Below are 22171 nucleotides of genomic sequence, written 5' to 3'. Positions count from 1 at the left end.
GATCAACAATCACAACAGGGAATTTGTTTTTGGTGGCAAGAAGTGCACTGCAAACGATCACTTTAAAAATATTAATAGATAGTTAGAGGTATTAGCGGGTTTAAAAGTGGACAAATCTCCAGGTCCAGATGAATTGTGTCCCAGACTGTTGTTGGATGCCAGGGAAGAGATTGCCGGGACTCTGACCCACATGTCTAATTCCTCTCTGGCCATGGGGGATGTTGCTAGAAGACTGGAGAACACCTAATGTTGTCCCACAATTTAAGAAAGGTTGTCGAAAGCCAGGGAACTATAGACCAGTGAGTCTCACATCAGTAATTGGGAAACAACTGGAGAAGATTCTAAAGGAGAGAATCCATCTCCACTTGGGAGAGGCAAGGTTTGATCAGGGATAGTCAGCATGGCTTTGTCAGAGTGAGGTCATGCCGAACAAATTTGATTAAATTTTCTGAGCATGTAAACGAGGGTAGTGCAGTTGATGTAGTTTGCATGGATTTCAGCAAAGCCTTTGACAAGGTCCCACATGGGAGACTTGTTAAGGTGGCAAATGCAGAATGGATACAGCATGATTTGTTAAGGTGGATTCATAATTGGCTTAGCTGTAGGAGACAGAGGGGGATGATAAATGGCTGCTTTAGCATCTGACATCCAGTGACTTACCACAGGGATCCTTGCTGGGCCCCTTCGTTTGTCATTTATATAGAACAATATAACATTACAGCGCAGTACAGGCCCTTCAGCCCTCGATGTTGCGCTGACCTGTGAAACCAATCTAAAGCCCATCTACACTATTCTATTATCATCCATATGTTTATCCAATGACCATAAATGACATATGGGGGGGATAGGATCAGTAAGATGATACAAAAATCAGTCGGGTGGGTAACAATGAGATTGGGAGTCTTGGAGCTGTATAGAACTTTGGTGAGGCCACAGCTGGGGTACTGTGTGCAATTCTGTTCGCCACATTATAGGAAGAATGTAATTGCACTGGAGGAGGTGCAGAGAAGATTCACCAGAATGTTGCTTGGAATGGAACATTTAACTTATGAAGAGAGGTTGGATAGGCTTGCGTTTTTTTTTCTGGAGCAGAGAATACAGAGGGGTGACCTGATTGAGGTGTACAAGATTATGAGGGGCATGCACAGAATGGATAGGGAGCAGCTGCTCCCCTCAGTTGAAGGGTCAGTTACACGGGGACACAAGTTCAAAGTGAGGGGTTTGAGGGGAACCTTTTTACCCAGAGAATGGTGGTCTGGAATGCACTGCCTAGGAGGGTGGTAGAGGCGGGATACCTCACATCCTTCCTATAATCATGAAAAATTACTTCATTTATCAAAAGTTAAAAGTGCCAATCCAAAATCAAGAGCTACCTGAAAAATCAACAAAATACCTTCAAAGATTCCTTTGTATGGCCATTTTAGCACCTTACAAAGCCCACTCTAATATGGCCATTTTAGTGCCTTACCAAGCCCACTCTAATAAAGACAAAATATTTGATGCCCATTGGATGTCCTGAGTAACAAGATTCCACAAAACTATAATGCTAGTGCGGGAGGAATGCGGATGTCCACAATCTATAGATTTACAATATATAGTCCAAATTATGAATTTAAATAATGTGACTTAATGTGTACTGAAGTAAAATTGGAAACTTAGTACAATACGTTTTGCTATTCAATGCAAATTGGAGCAGAGCCAGGAAACAAGAGTTATGCTACAGCTTCCGTGTCACTCCAACCTACCAACTTGATAGCTCATTAGTATGTAAATCCTGGCTAATAGAGGGCTTGAGCTCTTGACTAATATTGAAGACAATAAATGCTGTTGGAACACATTAATCTTGAAGTTACTTTGTTGTACTGCACCCATTGCGATGCTCAAGCTGGAAGAATTAGCTATTGAAATTATTTCACATTCTTGCCTTTGAAGTGGAGGGGAGCAAGATAGCCAGTCTCACTGCCAAGTCATGCTACTAATGTTGCACCATTGCACATCCAAAACTGCATTGTGTCACTATAGAAATGCAAGCAGAACTGGGTGAAACCACAGAGCAGAAGGAGGAAGGACACAAACAGCAGATTAGAGCTGGAAATGTGCATCTGCAAGCAGGATTATACAACTTCAGAGATGAGGTGGAAGCAATAATGTGGACAGATTTGTAGTTGAGCACAAATGTTTCGAAATAGACGGAACATTTAAGTTACGAGGAGAGGTTGGATAGACTGGGGTTGTTTTTGCTGGAGTAGAGAAGATTGAGGGGTGACCTGATCGAGGTGTATAAGATTATGAGGAGCATGGAGAGGGAGCAGCTGTTCCCCTTAGTTAGAGAATTAGAATTAGAACAGTACAGCACACAACAGGCCCTTCGGCCCTCAATGTTGTGCCGAGCAATGATCACCCTACTCAAGCCCACGTATCCACCCTACACCAGTAACCCAACAACCCCCATTAACATTATTTTTTAGGACACTAAGGGCAATTTAGCCTTGCCAATCCACCTAACCCGCACATCTTTGGACTGTGGGAGGAAACCGGAGCACCCGGAGGAAACCCACGCACACACGGGGAGGACGTGCAGACTCCGCACAGACAGTGACCCAGCCGGGAATCGAACCGGGACCCTGGAGCTGTGAAGCATTGATGCTAACCACCATGCTACCGTGCTGCCATGAGGGTCAGTCATGAGGGGATACAAGTTCAAGGTCAAGGACAGGAGGTTTAGGGAGGATTTAAGGTAAAACGTTTTTGATACAGAGGATGGTGACAGTCTGGAATGTATTTTCTGGGAGGGTGGTAGAGGCGGGTTGCCTTACATCCTTTAAAAAGTACCTGGATGATCACTTGGCACGTCATAACATTCAAGGTTATGGGCCAAGTACTGGCAAATGGGATCAGGTAGGCAGATCAGGTGTTTGTCATGCGCAGTGTAGATTCAACGGGCCAAAGGGCCTTTTCTGTGCTGTATTATTCTGTGAAATTGATACATTCACTATAAGAATTGGCAAAAAGGGAGGCAATTGAGCAAGATTTTCCCTAAGTAGAATGGGCTACAGAATTCTGAAGGTTAAATTTATATTAAAAAAGTGAGAAATGAGGCTAGCAATGAAAAAAGAAAATCAGGCCTGCAATGACAAAGACTTCGATATGTTCAAGATGAAACCAGGTGATGGACTCAACATGGGACTTAGAATTTCAACTGGGTTCAGGATTGAGCTTCAACAGGTATCCAAGAAAGGAATGAGATCAATGGATAAGACAGAGTATCTGAAAGATGTTAAAAAGTCCAGCTTTGGACTTAACTCATATTAAGCCTCAGAAAGTTCTGGCTCACCCATGGCTCGACAGCAGATGGAGAGTGCTAGTTGCAATGTTAATTTTATTGGCAGAGCAAAGTTAGATATTGTGGCATACCAATATAAACTGGCACCAGGCTTAAAGTTCAATGTTGTTGAGGTGTAGTTTATCTATGCCGAAAAGGAAAGGATCAGGGATGAAATCTTGGGGACAACGGAGGTGACCATGCAGGCATGGGAGGAAAATTTATTGCAGCCAAATGTGTTGACAGACATTGGAAGGTTGGATAAAGCCATGTGAAGCAAGCATGATGAAGGTGAATCAAAGAAGACAGATATTCATTTAGGATGATCTGGTTAACATTTCAGTAGGTCCAGAGAATCAAAGAGGAGGAAGATGAATAATGCACTGTGGTCACAGTAGCACAGAACACTGTTGGTGACTTTGACTAGGACAGATTTAAATATCTAAAATGAAATGAAATGAAAATCGCTTATTGTCACGAGTAGGCTTCAAAGAAGTTACTGTGAAAAGCCCCTAGTCGCCACATTCCGGCGCCTGTCCGGGGAGGCTAGTACGGGAATCGAACGGTGCTGCTGGCCTGCTTGGTCTGCTTTAAAAGCCAGCAATTTAGCCTGGTGAGCTATGATGGGATAGAGTTGGATGCTCATGACACATTCTCAAACCATAGCAAGGAAATATTGTTTGGCGATGGGCAGAGGTTGGATAAGGAGGAGGAGGTAAAGGGTTAGCATTTTAAAGAGTAAGGTGATTACAGCTCTGATGGATATTAGAGAAACAGTGTCCGAGAAATGGAAAAAATTAACATTGCAAACATAAGGCATGGAAGTTGAGAATTATCTTGTAGGATCTTGGACTGTGCATGATGACTTTTATGCTGGACTCAAGAATTAATTATCTTTGAAATGCAATGTAAAGTGCTGCGAGACTTTCAAGGGCAGCACGGTAGCATGGTGGTTAGCATAAATGCTTCACAACTCCAGGGTCCCAGGTTCGATTCCCGGCTGGGTCACTGTCTGTGTGGAGTCTGCACGTCCTCCCAGTGTGTGCGTGGGTTTCCTCCTGGTGCTCCGGTTTCCTCCCACAGTCCAAAGATGTGCGGGTTAGGTGGATTGGCCATGCTAAATTGCCCATAGTGTCATGAAAAGCAAGGTTAAGGGGGGGGTTGTTGGGTTACGGGTATAGGGTGGATACGTGGGTTTGAGTAGGGTGATCATTGCTCGGCACAACATAGAGGGCCGAAGGGCCTGTTCTGTGCTGTTCTATGTTCTACGAGACTCTAATCTGCCGTGTGTGTGCGTCCTCCTTCTGCTGTGTGGTTGTTGGGAGTGCTTTCACCCAGTTCTGCTTGCATTTCTATACTGGCATAAAAAAGATGGTGCAATATTTGTAGCATGGCTTGGCAGTGAGACTGGTTACCTGGCTCCTGACAAGGCAGCAATGTGAAATCACTTCAGTAGATAATCCTATACAGCTATACCATTGCAATGAGTAAAAATGAAAATAAAATGAAAATCGCTTATTGTCACAAGTAGGCTTCAAATGAAGTTACTGTGAAAAGCCCCTAGTCGCCACATTCCGGCGCCTGTTCGGGGAAGCTGGCATGGGTAGTAAAACTGCAGTTCAGTGCAATTTCAAGATGAATGTGTCCCTAGAGCATTTATGGTTTTAATGTTAGTCGAGAGACAAAGCCAAGATTTACATATCGATGAGCTCCTTTGTTGATAGACTGTAGCAAAACCAGAGTACAATATTAATACAAGTACTTCTTTCTTTTTAACTATGATCAAGTCAAGCCAGATGCACTATCCAATGAACCAATAGGGAATATGACGGTGGGACAAGAGGTCATTCATGACTATTGGAGAAAGTTTTTGAAGCATTTGATGGTAAAATGTACCTTAGTAATAATTACTAAGTGGTTATCACTCAAGGTGGACTGACAGCTGCCCAATTAATCTTTATTGTCACAAATAGCCTTACATTAACGCTGCAATGAAGTTACTGTGAAAAGTCCCCAGTTGCCACATTCTGTTCAGGTACACCGAGGGAGTATTCATAATGTCCAAATTATCTAACAGCACGTCTTTTGGGACTTGTGGGAGGAAACCAGAGTACCCGAGACACGGGGAGAACGTGCAGACTCCTCAACGACAATGACCCAAGCCTGGAATCGAACCTGGGACCCTGGCGCTGTGAAGCAACAGTGCTAACCACTGTGCTAGCATGCCGCCCAGAAACGAGGAGCATTTGATGCTTTTGCCCGGTTTTGAACTGGGGATCTTTCACGTGTTAGGCGAATGTGATGGCATCTTTCTCATCATCCAGATGTTTTAATTGGAGTACAAACTTAATGACGAAACAGCCTTTTTCAGCAATTACTTTCATTTAACACATGAATCATCTTTTACCTATGATGGAGATGCCGGCGTTGGACTGGGATGAGCACAGTAAAAAGTCTTACAACACCAGGTTAAAGTCCAACAGGTTTGGTTCAAATCACTAGCTTTCGGAGCACAGCTCCTTCCTCAGATTCACTCAAGGTTGGAGCTGTGCTCCGAAAGCTAGTGATTCGAAACAAACCTGTTAGACTTTAACCTGGTGTTGCAAGATCTTTTACCTAGGTACTTAAACATTTTCTCCACACTATATAAAATCCTACTTGTGCTTCAACTGCCTTAAACAAACGCAAGTTAATTCAAACCAAATTGGTTTATCAAAACAATCCAGAAGGGAAAAAATTGCAGCGCTCGGAGGAAAGGGCAAGAGAGTGGAACTAATTGGAGAGCTCCTTCAATGAGCCAGCATCGGTATGCTGAGCTGAGTGGCCTCCATCTATGCTGCAGTATTCTATAATAGTATGTGTTCGGAAGTGTAGTTCGCAGGGTTTCACAGCATATAGTAGCTCTTTGCAGGATTATCCAACTATCCTGTCACGTCATAATGATTTATAGCACGGTAGCACAGTTGCTTCACAGCTCTAGGGTTCCAGGTTCGATTCCCGGCTTGGGTCACTGTCTGTGTGGAGTCGGCACATTCTCCTTGTGTCTGCGTGGGTTTCCTCCAGGTAGTCTGGTTTCCTCCCACAGTCCAAAGATGTGCAGGTTAGGTGGATTGACCATACTAAATTGCCCTCAAGGTGTCCAAAAAAGGTTGGGTGGGGTTGCTGGTTACAGGAATGGGGTGGGGTGTGGGCTTGGGTAGGGTGCTCTTTCCAAGGGCAGGTGCAGACTAGATGGGCCGAATAGCCTCCTTCTGCACTGAATTCTATGATTCTATGTGTTTTCCATTCTTATGTTTAATATAATTTTTTTTTTTTTAAAAAGCCAGCTACTTACTTTCCTTTAAATTTAGAGTAGCCAATTATTTTTTTTCCAATTAAGGGGCTATTTAGCGTGGCCAATTCACCTAGCCTGCACATCTTTGGGTTGTGGGGGTGAAGCCCACGCAGACACGGGGAGAATGTGCAAACTCCACACGGACAGTGACCCAGGTCCTCAGCGCCATAGGCAGCAATGCTAACGATTGTGCCACATGCCGCCCAGAGCTACTTACTTTGAGCTATAAATTTCAAAGCTGATACAACTGTCCTCGGACTAGCTACATTTATATACCTATTAAATCGCAGTGGTTTAAGGACAGGACAAGTCAGCTGCTAAATATTACAACAAAGTCCAGCAGCAAACTATCCACGAACAAATTCATAGGAATTCTGAAAATAATTTAGAATTACTATATATTTTTTAAAAATCACTGCAGCAAATATTAAACAAAATTGGTAATTACATGCAATTTAAAAAAAATTGTTTTTCAGATGAGAGTGTTGTTGGCAAGGTAGGCATTTATAGCCTGTCCCTAATGCCCTTGAGATGGTGATAGTAAGTCACCTTCTTGAACCGATGCAGCTCATGTTGTGTTGGCACACCAACAAATGTTGTTAGGGAGTGAGTTACAGTTTTTGTTTTTAATGAGCGATGTCAATATGGTTAGTTCAAATAGGTAAAAAGAATATATTGTTGTTTAGATGTACCTCAAATACTTTTTCATATAGCCAGTTTCTCGAGTCTAAATAAAGATTTTTTTGTTCCTTCAGTCTCTTCTCCACACCATATTAAATCCTATTTGTGCTTCACCTGCATTAAACAAACACAAGTTAGTTCAAACCAAATTGGTTTACAATACAAAGAAATTCTAACTTCCACCGAGGCATATGCAGAGTAGTAAACTATTATCCTGCGGTTGCACAATTGCCAGGGTAGATTTTGGTACTTGAAACATAATGCTGCAGAGCAGTGTTTTTAAAGCTTTGTTCTTAATCACTATCCATTAGTGCTTGGTGCGTTGAATTTATGTCAGCATTGAGTGAAGACAGGACCAAACATGCCTGTGATGCCCTCCTAACGTTCACTGTCCTGGGTCACACATGGAGAATAGTTACTCATGAGACATGCGGGAGGACCACCATCGGAGTGTTGAATTTGGGTGCATTTGAGTGCTATAGTGAGAGTTTGGTGAGAAGAGAACAAGGCGCTCCTTTCATTTCATTAAAGAGCGAGAAGGGAGCCCGGAGTTTACAGAGACTGCAGCTGACTAGGAGCAGAGTCGGAGGGTGGAGTTCCAGTTGGTCTACAGGGCAGCCATATTCTGAAAGGTAAGAGGGGATGGAGGTTAGGGCAGTTGCATGCTCCTCCTGTAGGATGTGGGTGGTGAGGGATACCACCGATGACCCCGCTGACTATACCTGCGGTAAGTGCACCCAATTCCAGCTCCTCAGAGACCGTTAGAGAACTGGAGCTGGATGAACTTCGGATCATCCGGGAGGCAGAGGGGGTAATAGAGAAGAGTTACAAGGAGGTAGCCACACCCAAGGTACAGGACAAGAGTAGCTGGGTTACAGTCAGGGGAAAGAAAACGAACAGGCAGACAGTGCAGGGATCCCTTGTGGCCGTTGCCCTTGAAAACAAGTATACCGTTTTGGGGGGGGGGGGGGGGGGGGGGGGTAATGACCTACCCGGGGAAGGCCCTAGCGGCCAGGTCTCTGGCACTGAGTCTGCCTCTGTGGCTCAGACGTGAATGGGGGAGAATAGAAAAGCAAGAGTGATAAAAGACTCAATGGTTAGGGGAATAGATAGGTGATTCTGTGGTCGCGAGCGAGACTCCCGGCAGGTATGTTGCCTCCCGGGTGCAAGGGGCCAGGGATGTCTCGGATCGAGTCTACAGGATTCTTAAGGGGGAGGGGGAGCAACCAGAAGTCGTGGTGCACATAGGCACCAACGACAAAGCTAAGAAAAGGGATGAGGATCTAAAAATTGATTTTAGGGAGTTAGGTTGGAAGCTAAAGAGCAGGACAAGCAGAGTAGTGATCTCAGGATTGCTTTCGGTGCCACGTGCAAGTGAGGCAAGGAACAGAGAGCGAGTGCAGTTGAACATGTGGCTACAGGGCAGGTGTAGGAGGGAAGGCTTCAGATATGTGGATCATTGGGATATCTTCTGGGGAAGGTGGGACCTGTACATGAAGGATGGATTGCACCTAAACCGGAGAGGCACCAATATCTTGGGTGGGGAGGTTTGCTAGAGCTCTTCAGGAGGGTTTAAACTAGTTTGGCAGGGGTATGTGAATCAGAGCTATGGATCAGAGGATAGGGTAGCTGTTGAACAGGCAGAAATAGCATGCAGCAAGTCAGTGAGGAAGGATAGACAGTTGATAGGGCAAAGTTGCACTCAGTGGGATGGGTTAAAGTGTGTATGTTTCAATGCAAGGAGTGTCAGGAATAAGAGAGATGAACTTCGAGCATGGATCAGTACCTGGAACTACGATATTGTGGCCATTCCAGAGACATGGATTTCACAAGGACAGGAATGGTTGTTAGATGTTCCGGGGTTTAGATGTTTTCAGAAGAAAAGGAAGGGAGATAAAAGAGGGGGAGTGGCACTGTTAATTAGGGAATACACAACTTCCGGTTGCGGTTATGCGGAGCCAAGCCGCACTTTCGGCAGCTCCCGCTTTAATAGGACTTGTAGGCTCTTTTAATGGCCCCAAACGGCGCTGATTCGACGATTCCCGGTGGATAAAGGGGTCTGGAGCAAAACCCCACGGGATTTATGGTGCGGACTCGGAGTGGGGCGAGGAGAAAAACAGCAGCAGCTCCCCTGGAAAAGCGGGGGAAGGTGGACAAAATGGCGGCTGGTGGAGCCCCTGAAGAGTGGAGGCAGTGGACGGAGGAGCAGCAGGTGGCCCTTCTGCGCTATTTTACGGAGCTGAAAGGGGAGTTGTTGGAATCCCGGAATGTAACGACTAGTAAGCTGCTGGAGACCCAGACAATTCAGGGTGCAGCGATCCTGGAGTTGCAGCAGCGGGCCTCTGAGCGCGTGGATGAGGTCTCGGCCCTCGTGGGGAAGGTGGAGATGCACAAGGCGCTTCACAAAAAGTGGCAAGATCGGTTCGAGGAGATGGAGTTTCGATCGCGGAGGAAGAACTTGCGGATCCTGGGCCTCGAGGAGGGGCTGGAGGGGTCGGACCTGCCGGCCTATGTGGCCGTGATGTTGAACTCGCTGGTGGGAGCAGGATCCTTCCATCTGCCCCTGGAGCTGGAGGGGGCCCAGAGTACTGGCCAGGCGGCCTAAGGTGAATGAACCCCCGCGGGAGGTGCTGGTGCGGTTCCATCGGTTCAGTGACCGGGAGTGTGTTCTGCAATGGGCCAAGAAGGTGAGGAGCAGCAAGTGGGAGAATTCGGCAGTGCGTATCTACCAGGACTGGAGTGCGGAGGTGGCTAAGCGGAGGGCCGGGTTCAACCGGACGAAGGCGGTGCTCCACGGAGGTGAAGCTCAGCATGGGCAGCACGGTAGCATGGTGGTTAGCATAAATGCTTCACAGCTCCAGGGTCCCAAGTTCGATTCCCGGCTAGGTCACTGTCTGTGTGGAGTCTGCACGTCCTCCCCGTGTGTGCGTGGGTTTCCTCCGGTTTACTCCCACAGTCCAAAGATGTGCGGGTTAGGTGGATTGGCCATGCTAAATTGCCCGTAGTGTCCTAAAAAGTAAGGTTAAGGTGGGAGCTGTTGGGTTACGGGTATAGGGTGGATACGTGGGTTTGAGTAGGGTGATCATTGCTCGGCACAACATCGAGGGCCGAAGGGCCTGTTCTGTGCTGTACTGTTCTATGTTCTATGCAGCCGCCTGCGGGTCACCTACAAGGACCGCCATTACTATTTTGAGTCCCCGGAGGAGGCGTTGGGGGGGGGGGGGGGATACCGGGTTGCTGCTGGATTGGCCAGGGAGGAGCTGGTGTGCGTCGGGGGGGGTCGAGGTGAGGTTCTATCGCCGTGGGAAACGGGCCGAATGGGTGCTGGCCAGGTGTGAGCAATCGATGGGCTATGGCTAGTTGACGGGAGAGGGGGGCGGGGTGCCCTCTGATCCGGCTGATTACGTGGAACGTGACGGGGTTGAATGGGCCGGTTAAGCGTGCCCGGGTGTTTTTGCATCTGAAGGGGCTGAAGGCGGACGTGGCCATGCTCCAGGAGACCCACCTGAAGGTGGCGGACCAGGTCCATCTGAGGAAGGGGCGGGTGGGGCAGGTTTTCCATTCAGGGCTCGACTCGAAGAACCGGCGGGGTGGCGATCCTGGTGGGGAAGAGGATGGCTTTTGAGGCGTCTGAGGTGGTGGCTGATAGTGGCGGCAGATATGTGATGGTGAGCGGTAAGCTGCAGGGGGAGAGGGTGGTGTTGGTAAATGTGTACGCCACAAATTGGGATGATGCTGGTTTCGTGAGGCGTATGTTGGGCCGCATTCCTGGCCTGGAGGTGGGGGGCTTGATCATGAGGGGGGACTTCAATACGGTGCTGGATCCCCTACTGGATCGTTCTAGTTCAAGGACAGGTAGGAGGCCGGAGGCGGCCGCCAAGGTGTTGAGGGGGTTTATGGACCAGATGGGAGGGGTGGATGCCTGGAGGTTTGGGAGGCCGAGGGCTCGGGAGTACTCTTTATTTCTCCCATGTGCACAGGGTTTATTCCCGCATTGATTTCTTTGTTCTGAGTACGGGACTGGTCCCGAGGGTGGAGGAGGCAGAGTATTCGGCTATCGCGATTTCGGACCATGCTCCACATTGGGTGGATCTGGAGATGGGGGAGGTGCGGGACCAGCGCCCGCTTTTGGCATCTGGACGTGCGGTTGTTGGCTGATGAGGTGGTGTGTAGGAGGGTGCGGGGATGTATCGAGAGGTACCTCGAGGTCAATGATACTGGGGAGGTCCAGGTGGGGGAGGCTCTGAAGGCAGTGATTAGGGGGGAGCTGATCTCCATCCGAGCCCATAGGGAGAGGGGGGGGGGGGAAAAAGAGGGAGAGACTGGGGGGGAGCTGTTGAGTGTAGATAGGAGGTACGCGGAGGCCCCGGAGGAAGTATTGCTGGGGGAGTGGCGTAGCATGCAGGCCAAGTTTGATTTATTGACCACCAGAAAGGCGGAGACACAGTGGAGGAAGGCGCAGGGAGCGGTCTACGAGTATGGAGAGAAGGAGAGCAGGATGCTGGCTCATCAGCTTCGCAAGCAGGACGCGGCTAGGGAGATTGTTGGAGTGAAGGATCAGGGTGGGAATGCGGTGCGGCAGAGGCAGAGGTCAATGAGGTCTTTAGGGACTTCTACAGGGAACTGTACCGGTCGGAGCCGCCGGTGGTGGGAGGGGGAATGAAGAGCTTTTTGGACAGGCTGTGATTTCCAAGGGTGCAGGTGGAGGGACTGGGGGCGCCGATCGAGTTGGAGGAGCTGGTCAGAGGGATTGGCCATATGCAGTCGGGGAAGGCGCCAGGACCGGATGGGTTCCCGGTTGAATTTGATAAGAAATACGCGGGCCTGTTGGGCCCCCTGTTGGTTAGGACCTTTAACGAGGCATGGGAGGGGGGTGTTTTGCCCCCGACGATGTCTCGGGCGCTGATTTCCCTGATCCTGAAGCGTGATAAGGACCCCTTGCAGTGCGGATCATACAGGCCGATTTCACTGCTGAATGTGGACGCCAAGTTGCTGGCGAAAATCTTGGCCATTAGAATAGAGGACTGGGTGCGATATATGAAGATCAGACGGGTTTTGTGAAGGGGAGGCAGCTGAACACTAACGTGCGAAGGCTGATAAATGTGATAATGATGCCGGCGGCAGAAGGAGAGGCGGAGATTGTGGTGGCATTGGATGCAGAGAAGGCCTTTACCAGGGTTGAGTGGGGGTACTTGTGGGAGGTGTTGGAGGGGTTCGGGGTGGGGTTTATTAAATAGGTGAGGTTGCTGTATGAGGCCCCAATGGCGAGTGTAGCGACAAATGGGAGGTGGTCAGAGTACTTCAGGCTCCACCATGGGACGAGGCAGGGGTGCCCCCTGTCCCCCTTGCTTTTTGCGTTGGCAATTGAGCCTCAGAGAGTTGGGGAGGTGGAGGGGTCTGGTGCGGGGTGGGGAGGAGCATCGAGTGTCGCTGTATGCAGACGACTTGCTGCTGTATGTAGCAGAGCCGGTGGGGGGGAATGCCGGAGGGGATGGAGATTCTTGCTGAGTTCGGGAGTTTCTCGGGATATAAATTGAACCTGGGCAAGAGCGAGCTGTTTGTTGTACACCCGAGAGATCAGGAGGAGGGGATTGGTAGGCTCCCGCTAAAGAGGGCAGTGAGGAGTTTTAGGTACCTGGGGGTGTAGCCATCTAAGATGGACAAGGGGCTACAAAATGGAGAACTGCTAAGGCTGCAGGGAAAAACAGTCTTAGTGAGGACAAGCAGCTTGCAGAAGACTAATTTGCATTCTGCACGTACAGAAACCAGTTTTTGGCCAGGTGCAGAGTTTCAGCCAAAGGTGAAAATGGAAACAGATCTGCATAGTAATGAGGTGATCCAGATCCAGACCCCGCACAATAGAAACATTTAAGTATCAATGGATACTTTTGCGTAGACGCCCAGACAGAATGGCGCCACGGCAACCAACACAAAGAGCCGTAGCGACCGCCCCACCCATCGAGGAACGACCCTCAGATTGGGGGGTTTGGAAGATATAGATTGGGAAAGGCCCAATCGATACCTGGCAGGTAAAAGAACCGCCCCAAGGGGGCACGGACTTCTAGGACCTATAAGAATAGGCCCCGCACATGGTTCGGTCTGTTTTGTTGCTCCGGCTCTGCTCTGCTTTGCTTGCTACATCGCATCCTGACTCCAGTTCCATCACCAGCCGTTGAGCCATGAGCCATCGAACTGTAAGTGCCAATACAACGATCGCTACGTGATCCAGATCTTGCTAGATCTTGACAACCTTACGATTCAGGGAGTTGCAGACCAAGAACGGGACGAAGGCCTTGTTCCCTGACCTTGCCTGTTCCTGTCTAGGTAAGCATTTAGTTGTTTAGTATTAGAAGTAAGTTAGTCTCTTTAGCGTATGCATGTGTATTTATTATATTTGTTATAATAAACACCAATCGTTTGGACTTACTAATCGGTGTACAGATTTATTACTTTGAGCCTGACCTTGATATACTTGTGACGGTGTCTAAATACAGCACCTGGCGACTCAGAGCATAATTACATATACAGAGCCATAGCAGTGTTAAGCACACGGCCTTTAAACGGAGGCGTGTTAATCACACTCCAGTAAAACGAGCAACAGGGGTTCAGGTGGCTAGGAGCTGGGGTACTCTGCACAAGCTTAATTTTACTAGGTTGGTGGAGCAGATGGAGGAGGAATTTAAAAGGTGGGACATGCTGCTGCTGTCGCTGGCGGGTAGAGTACAGTCCGTTAAAATGACGGTGCTCCCGAGGTTTTTGTTTCAGTGCCTCCCCATTTTCATTCCGAGGGCCTTTTTTAGGAGGGTGAACAGCAGCATTCTGGGATTTGTTTGGGCACACGGGACTCCGAGGGTACGGAGGGTCTTTTTGGAGCGGGGCAGGGATAGAGGGGGGCTGGCGCTGCCCAACCTCTCTGGGTACTATTGGGCAGCTAACGTGTTGATGGTACGTAAGTGGGTAATGGATGGGGAGGGGGCAGCATGGAAACAAATGGAGATGGCGTCCTGTGGAGGCACGAGCCTGAAGGCACTGGTAACGGCGCTGTTGCCGCTCCCTCCAACGAGGTACACTACGAGCCCGGTGGTGGCGGCTGCCCTCAAAATTTGGGGGCAGTGGAGGCGACACGGGGGGGGAAGTGGGGGGCTCGGTAGAGGCCCCGCTGTGGGGGAACCACCGGTTTGCCCCAGGGAACATTGATGGCGGATTCCTGGGGTGGCACAGGGCGGGCATTAGGAAGTTGGGAGACCTGTTCATTGACGGGAGGTTTGCGAGCCTGGGTGAACTGGAGGAGAAGTTTGAGCTCCTCAGGGGAATATGTTCAGGTACCTTCAGGTCAAGGCGTTTGCTAGGTGGCAGGTGGAGGGGTTCCCCTTGCTGCCCCCGCGGGGGGTAAGGGATAGGGTACTTTCGGGGGTGTGGGTCGGGGATGGGAAGGTGTCTGACATCTACCAGGTGATGCAGGAGGCGTCAGTAGAGGAGTTGAAGGCTAAGTGGGAAGTGGAGCTGGGGGAGCAGATTGAGGGGGGGGGACATGGGCGTACGCCCTGGAGAGGGTGAACTCCTCCTCTTCATGTGCGAGGCTTAGCCTCATCCAGTTCAAGGTACTGCACAGGGCTCATATGTCCGGGACGAGGATGAACAAGTGTTTTGGGGGCGAGGACAGGTGCATTAGGTGTTCGGGGAGCCCAGCGAACCATGCCCATATGTTTTGGGCATGCCCGGCACTGGGGGAATTCTGGCAGGGGGTGGCAAGGACGGTGTCGAGGGTGGTAGGGTCCAGGGTCAAGCCAGGCTGGGGACTCGCAATATTTGGGGTTGGGGTGGAGCCGGGAGTGCAGGAGGCGAAAGAGGCCGATGTTTTGGCCTTTGCGTCCCTAGTAGCCCGGCGGAGGATCTTGCTGCAGTGGAAAGATGCGAGACCTCTGAGCGTGGAGACGTGGATCAATGACATGGCGGGATTCATTAAGCTGGAGAGGGTCAAATTCGCACTAAGGGGGTCGGTACAAGGGTTCTTTAGGAGGTGGCTGCCTTTCCACGCCTTTCTGGCTCAAAGATAAGGAACTAGGTCAGCAGCAGCTGCAACCCGGGGGGAGGAGGGGGAAGGGGGGTCTCAGAGGGGTAGTGTTTAAATTAATTTGCTTATTGTAAATTAATTTTGTTGTTTATTGGGTTTGGGGGGGGGGGGGGTTAGTTATATGCGTTGTTACAGGTGTCGGGGGGTGCTTATTGTTATTATTATTGTTCTGTTGATATATATTTTTCAAAAAAATTCCAATAAACATTATTTTTAAAAAAATAAATTAGGGAATACACCACAGCTGCAGAAAAGGAAGTAGTTGAGGGGGGTTTGTCTACTAAGTCAGTATGGGTGGAAGTCAGAAACAAGAAAGGAGCAGTCACTTTATTGGGAGTTTTCTGCTGACCCCGCCCACCAATAGCAGCAGAGAAATGGAGGAAAGGTGCAGAAGTAACAGTTGTCGTCATGGGTGACTTCAACTTCCCTAATATTGACTGGATAATATGGTTTGGATGGAGCAGATTTTGTCAGGTGTGCACAGGAAGGATTCCTGACTCAATATGTAGATAGGCTGACGATGGGGGGGGGGGGGCGGAGGCATATTGTTCCTGTGTCTGGATATGTGGGTCTTCAGACTTCTGTACCTCCGGCCTGATGGAAGGGTCTGGAAGAAGGCAATGCCTGGGTGGGAGGGGTCTCTGATAATGCTGTCTGCCTTCCTGAGGCAGCGGGGGGTGTATAAAGAATCAATGTGGGGGTGGCAAGCTTGCGTGATGTGTTGGGCTAGGTTCACCAGACTCCGCAGTTTCTTGCGATCTTGGACCGAGCAGCTGCCATGCAGCTGCCACAGGCTGTGATGCAGCCAAATAGGATGCTCTCTATCGCACATCTGTAGAAGTTTGAGAGAGTCGATGCAGACATGCCAAATTGCTTCCGTAGGAAGTAGAGACGTTGTTGGACTTTCTCGACTATTGCATCAATGCGAGTGGACCAGGACAGACTCTTGGTGATGGTGACCCCCAGGAACTTAAAGCTATAGACCATCTCCACTTCGGGGCCATTGATGCAGATGGGAGCGTGTGTTGTGCTACGCTTCCTGAAGTCGATGATCAGTTCCTTGGTCTTCCCAACATTTAGAGAACAATTCCAATACACTCCAATGTATGAAAACACGATTTTTAATCAAATGATAAACATAAGGGATGGAACATTTAAAAAACTGTGAGAAACATAAAACACAAAGTAAGCAAGAGAGATTAAGATGTCGAAAGAGAGGAGCATGAAATAAATTGATCAACATAAAAAGGGAATTAACAATGGCTTTTATGAACACATTAGAAGGGAAGGGATCATCAAAAAGATTAATAAATCTTTCACCTCAATTTTTGTACAGATGAAGGTGAAACAATGGCTCGAGAATTGTGTTTAGAGGATCTGTAAAAGCTTTGTTATATTTAAAGGAAGATTGCACTTCAAAAAAATACATTATTGGCATTACAAATAGAAATGTTGTCAACCCCAGCTCTGTGAATCCTAATATGCTGGAGCCAGTTAAGGGAAGATTAATCATATTTTTCCAAGACAATTTGGAGATGAGCATTTTGCCAATTTGACAAATGTTTTTTGATTCTTTTTTTTAAACAAACAATTTTAGAGGTATTTTATGCATATAGAAAAAGTGACATTGTACAGTACAAAAACAAAAGAAGTCAAGACACAAATTGAACATAGTGCAAACCACAGCTCTGTTCACGCACAGACCTGCCTCAATATCCCCGTACTCTACTCTACCCTACCCTAGAACCCCCCCCACACTGACGCTTACTCCTCTGTCAAGAAGTCAATAAATGGCTGCCACCTTCGGGCGAACCCTAATAGCGAACCTCTCAAAGCAAACTTGACTTTCTCCAGGCCAAGAAAGCTCACCATGTCCGTTAGTCATACCTCAGCCCTCGGGGGGGGCTTAGAGTGCCTCCATGCTAACAATATTCGTCGCCGGGCTGCCAGGGACGCAAAGGCCAGAATGTCGGCCTCTCTCTCTACCTGGACTCCCGGGTCCTCCGAAACCCCAAAGATTGCCACCTCAGGACTCATAACCACCCCAGTTTTCAATACCCAAGACATGACATCTGTGAATCCCTGCCAATACCCCTTGAGTTTAGGGCACGACCAGAACATGTGTACATGGCTAACAGGCCCTCCGGCGCATCTAGCACACTTGTCCTCTAGCCCGAAGAATCTGCTCATCCGGGCCACCGTCATGTGGGCCCCGTGCACGACCTTAAACTGGATCAGCCTGAGCCTGGTGCATGTTGTTCACTCTTCTCAGGGCTTCTACCCAGATACCGTCCTCTATCTCCCCCCCTCCCCCGAGCTCCTCTTTCCACTTAAGCTTCAGGTCCTCAGTCTGCATATCCTCAGCTCCCATTAGTTCCCTGTAGATTTCTGAGACACAACCCTCTCCCACTTCTCCCCCAGAAACTACCCTGTCCTGCCTCCCCTTCGGCAGGAGATGTGGGCAGGACGGCACCAGTCTGCGTACAAAATCCCGCACCTGCAAGTATCTAAAGTCGTTCCCTCTCGCCAGCCCAAACTTCTCCTCCAGAACCCTCATGCTCGGAAAGCTCCCTTCCAGGAACAGATCCCTCATCCTCACAATCACCGCCCTCCTCCACAGTCGATAACCCCCATCCATGTTCCCCGGGGCAAATCGGTGGTTGCCACAGATGCTCTTACCTCCCCTACATGCCTCCTCCACTGGCCCCAGATCCGAAGAGCCGCCACCACAATCAGGCTGGTGGAGTATTGTGCCGGCAGAACAGCAGAGGCGCCGTGACCAGGGCTGGTAAGTTAGTGCCCAGGGCTGCTAAGTTAGTGCCCCTGCATGAAGCAGCCTCCATCCGCTCCCAAACCGACCCACACCCACCATCCATTTCCTTATCATCACTATGCTGACCGCCCAGTAATAGTTGCTGAGGTTCAGCAACGCCAGCCCCCGTTCGTCTCTGTTCCTTTCAAGCATCACCCTCCCCACCCGCGGGGACTTCCCTGCCCATATAAATCCCAGAATGTTTTTATTCAGCCTCTTAAAGAAGGAGCACGGGATAAAGATGGGGAGACACTGAAAAACAAACCAGAACCGCGGGAGAATCGTCATCTTAACAGTCTGCACCCTCCCGCCAATGACAGCGGGAGCGCATCCCACCTCCGGACCTCCTCCCTCACTCATTCCACAAGTCGGGACAGGTTGAGCTTATGCAACTTGCCCCAGTCTCGTGCTACCCGAATCCCCAAATATCGGAAACTGTCCCCCACTGCTGGTCAAATTCCCTCAGGGATTTCCATCTATGGCCAGCGCAAACAGCAGAGGTGAGAGAGGGCAGCCCTGTCTTGTCCCACGGTGCAGTCTAAAGTAGTCCGATGCCGTCCTGTTCATCCTTCCACTCGTCTCCGGGGCCTGATATAATAGCCTAACCCAGTCGATGAACCCCACCCAGAACCGTCCTAGTACCTCCCACAGATAGTCCCACTCGACCCGGTCAAAAGCCTTTTCAGCATCCATGGCTACCACTATCTCTACGGCCCTACTCTCCGGGGGCATCATAATCATGTTGAGCAGCCTTCTTAGGTTGGCGACGAGCTGCCTCCCCTTTACAAACCCGGTTTGGTCCTCCACAATTACATCCGGTATACAGTCCTCAATTCTGGCTGCCAAGATCTTTGCCAGTAACTTGGCGTCTACGTTGCTCAAAGAGATCAGCCAAGTCTCCGGGTCCTTATCACGTTTGAGAATAAGCGAGATGGTGGCCTGCAACATCGTCGGGGGATAAACTCCCTCTGTCCCTTGCCTCGTGAAAAGGCCCTGACCAGCTCCGGCCCCACTATCCCGGCAAATGTTTTGTAAAACTCCACCGGATACTCGTCCAGCCCCAGGGCTTTGCCTGACTACATGACCTCCAGGCACCCCCAATACCACTTTGATCCTGACCAGGGCCCCCAGTCTGTCCACCAACCCCCTCCCCACTCTTGGGAAGGTCAGTCCGTCCAGGAATCGCCTCATCCCCCCAGTCCCCCGGAGGGTTCCAAAGTGTACAGCTTCCTGTAAAAGTCCCTAAAGACCTTGTTCAGCCCTGCCAGGTCACCTACTAGATTACCCTCCCCATCCAATTACCTCCTTATTTCCCTAGCCGTTTCCCTCTTCCTTAGTTGTTGCGCAAGCAGTCTACTGGCCTTCTCCCCATGCTCATAAATCACACCGTTTACCTTTCTAAGCTGCTCTACAGCCTTGCCTGTAATCAGCACCCCAAATTCAGCCTGCAGCCTCTGTTGTTTCCCGAGTAACTCTGGCCTCGGCGATTCCGCATGACTCCTGTCCGTCCGTAGAATTTCCTTAATCAGTCGGTCCGTCTCTGCCCTGTCTGTCCTGTCCCTGTACGCCTGGATTGAAATCAGCTCCCCTCTCACCACTGCCTTCAGTGCCTCCCAGAGCACTGTTGCCGAGACTTCTCCAGTATCGTTCACCTACAGGTAATTCTGCATGCATTTCCTCAGCCTCTCATACACCGCCTCGTCCACGAGTAATCCAACTTCCAGCCTCTATGGTGGGCACTGAAAGCAGTCTTTACAAAACTGCAGGTCTACCCAGTGTGGAGCATGGTCTGATATGGCAATTGCCGGGCATTCTGCCCCCACCATTCCAGCCAGCAGGTCCCTACTCACAACAAAGTAGTCAATTCGGGAATACACCTTGTGGACGTGGGAGTTGTACGAGAACTCCCTCACCTCGGCCAGCTAAATCCCCATGGATCTGCTACCCCGATTTGCACCATGAACCCTCTCGGTTCCTTTGCCATCGCTGGCAACCTGCCCGTTCTTGAGCATGACGGGTCCAGGCTCGGGTGCAGGACTGTATTAAAGTCCCCGCCCATGATCAACTTACGCGAGTCCAAGTTGGGGGTCTACCCTAACATCCTCATCATTCCAATTAGGGGCATACACACTGACCAGGACTACTCTCACCCCTTTGAGCTTACCCCTCATCATAACGAACCTGCCACCCCCATCCACGACTGTGCCCTCTGCCTCAAATTGTACCCTTTTATTAATCAGGATCGCAACCCCCCTTGTCTTAGAATCAAGCCCCGAATGAAAGACCTGACTGACCCAGCCCTTCCTTAACCTAACCTGGTCTGCCACTTTCAGGTGCATTTCCTGCAGCATGACTATATCCGCCTTCAGAACCCGTAGATGCACAAACACACGCGACCTCTTCACTGGCCCGTTTAACCCTCTAACATTCCAGGTGATCAGCCTGGTTGGGGGGCACTTCCCCCCCCCTTTGCCGGTCAGCCATCCCCTTTCCTTGGCCAGCATCCCAGCCATGTGTCGCGCGTCATCTGGTCCGCCTCCTGACTGTCTCCCACCCATTGTTCCCAGTCACCTCTCCCCCGACCTATCCATACCACTTACCCAGATCAGCCCTACTTAAGCAAACACTCTATATATACACAAATCATAAACAGCCCCCACAATAGCACAATTCAAGTTAAACAAGACAAAAAAAAGGAGATAAGAAGTAACAGACACTCAGTCCTTCCCATATAGACACAGAAAAGATTGCACAAAGTTCCCCTGAAGCATCCCTCTTAATCCAACCCTTTTAACTGTTTTTTGTATTATTTTCCCCCCAGCCAAGCTCCAACTAATCAAAGAGCCCAAAAAGGAAACATTTAGCCAAGCCACGCAAAAAGCACGCAAAGAAACGACAAAAACTGACCCAAACATACAGGCAATTTTCAAAATGGGAGAGACACCACATATACTTAAAAAAGTTCTAACATGAGTCCAAACGCCCTCAGCTCAGGGCCAGCCCTTGCTTCTTAACGAAGTCCATCACCTCTTCAGACTCCTCAAAATAGTGGTGCTGACCCTCATACGTAACCCTCAGTTGCACCGGAAAAAGCAGCCCGAATTTCACCTTGTTTTTATACAGTATCTCCTTCACCTGCCTGTAGCCTCCCCTCCTCCTGGCCACCTCAGCATTCAAATCTTGGTAAACACGCAGGGTGGTATTATCCTAAGTGCAGCTTCTTGTGCTCTTTGCCCATTGCAGCAGCCGTTCCTTGTCCAGGTACGTGTGAAAGCGTACCACCATCGCTCGTGGGGGACCCCCTCGTCGCGGCTGCCTCACTTGTACTCTTGTGTGCCCTGTCCACCACCGGCAGGCGTGGGAACACTTTGTTCCCCAGCAACTTCTGAAGCATACCCTCCACAAACGCAGCAGCATCCAGCCCCTCTACCCCCTCCGGGAAGCCCACGATTCTCATGTTCTGCCGACGGGATCTGTTGTCCAGGTCCTCCAGCCTTTCCAGAAGCACCTTTTGCTGGTCCCAAAAACCTCCGAATCTCCACATCCGCCACCGTTTGAAAGTCAGCCTGCTCCTCCACTGACTTCTCCAACGGCTGGAGCTTCTCAGCCTGATCATCCAGCCTTTTTTCCATTCGGTCAATCGACTTCTGTAGCGGCTCCAAGTTGTCACACTTCAGAGCCAAAAAGCCCTCCTGCAGAGTCTGCAGCAGCAGCTGCTCCATTGTGGGCTGGACTATCGGCGTCCAGCCATGCTGGTCCCTCTCACAGCCTCCACTGTGCCCTTATTCGACCACTTCTTCTGCTGTTTACAGTCCCTCCGGCTTTAGGTCCATACAATTCTGTATGGGTCCTGTGCCCGAGTACTATTGCTTTCCAGTTCCGCGCTCAAAAGCACAAAAAGTCGGGGGAAAAGGTCCAAAAGTCCAATTGAGATGGGAGCCACCAAAT

The 22171-nt window shown here is 49.6% G+C and overlaps 1 protein-coding gene across 10 annotated transcripts in view; it reads right to left on the bottom strand.

The window, feature by feature from the left end:
• The window catches only part of LOC119962054 (solute carrier family 35 member F5-like), a 200273-nt gene that overhangs the window by 170130 nt on the left and 7972 nt on the right, over window positions 1-22171 (bottom strand). For all 10 annotated transcript variants that reach the window (XM_038789851.1, XM_038789846.1, XM_038789856.1 and 7 more), the window contains one exon: window positions 7349-7451. In XM_038789851.1, the coding sequence (XP_038645779.1) occupies window positions 7349-7365 (17 nt within the window). In that variant the 5' untranslated portion in view covers window positions 7366-7451. The remainder of the gene's footprint in view (window positions 1-7348; window positions 7452-22171) is intronic.

This window comes from Scyliorhinus canicula, chromosome 2 (genome assembly GCF_902713615.1).
Source record: "Scyliorhinus canicula chromosome 2, sScyCan1.1, whole genome shotgun sequence".
In the NCBI taxonomy this organism is placed as follows: Eukaryota; Metazoa; Chordata; class Chondrichthyes; order Carcharhiniformes; family Scyliorhinidae; genus Scyliorhinus; species Scyliorhinus canicula.
The sequence above is the reverse complement of the archived record's forward strand: the minus strand, read 5'-3'. Positions and strand labels throughout refer to the sequence as shown.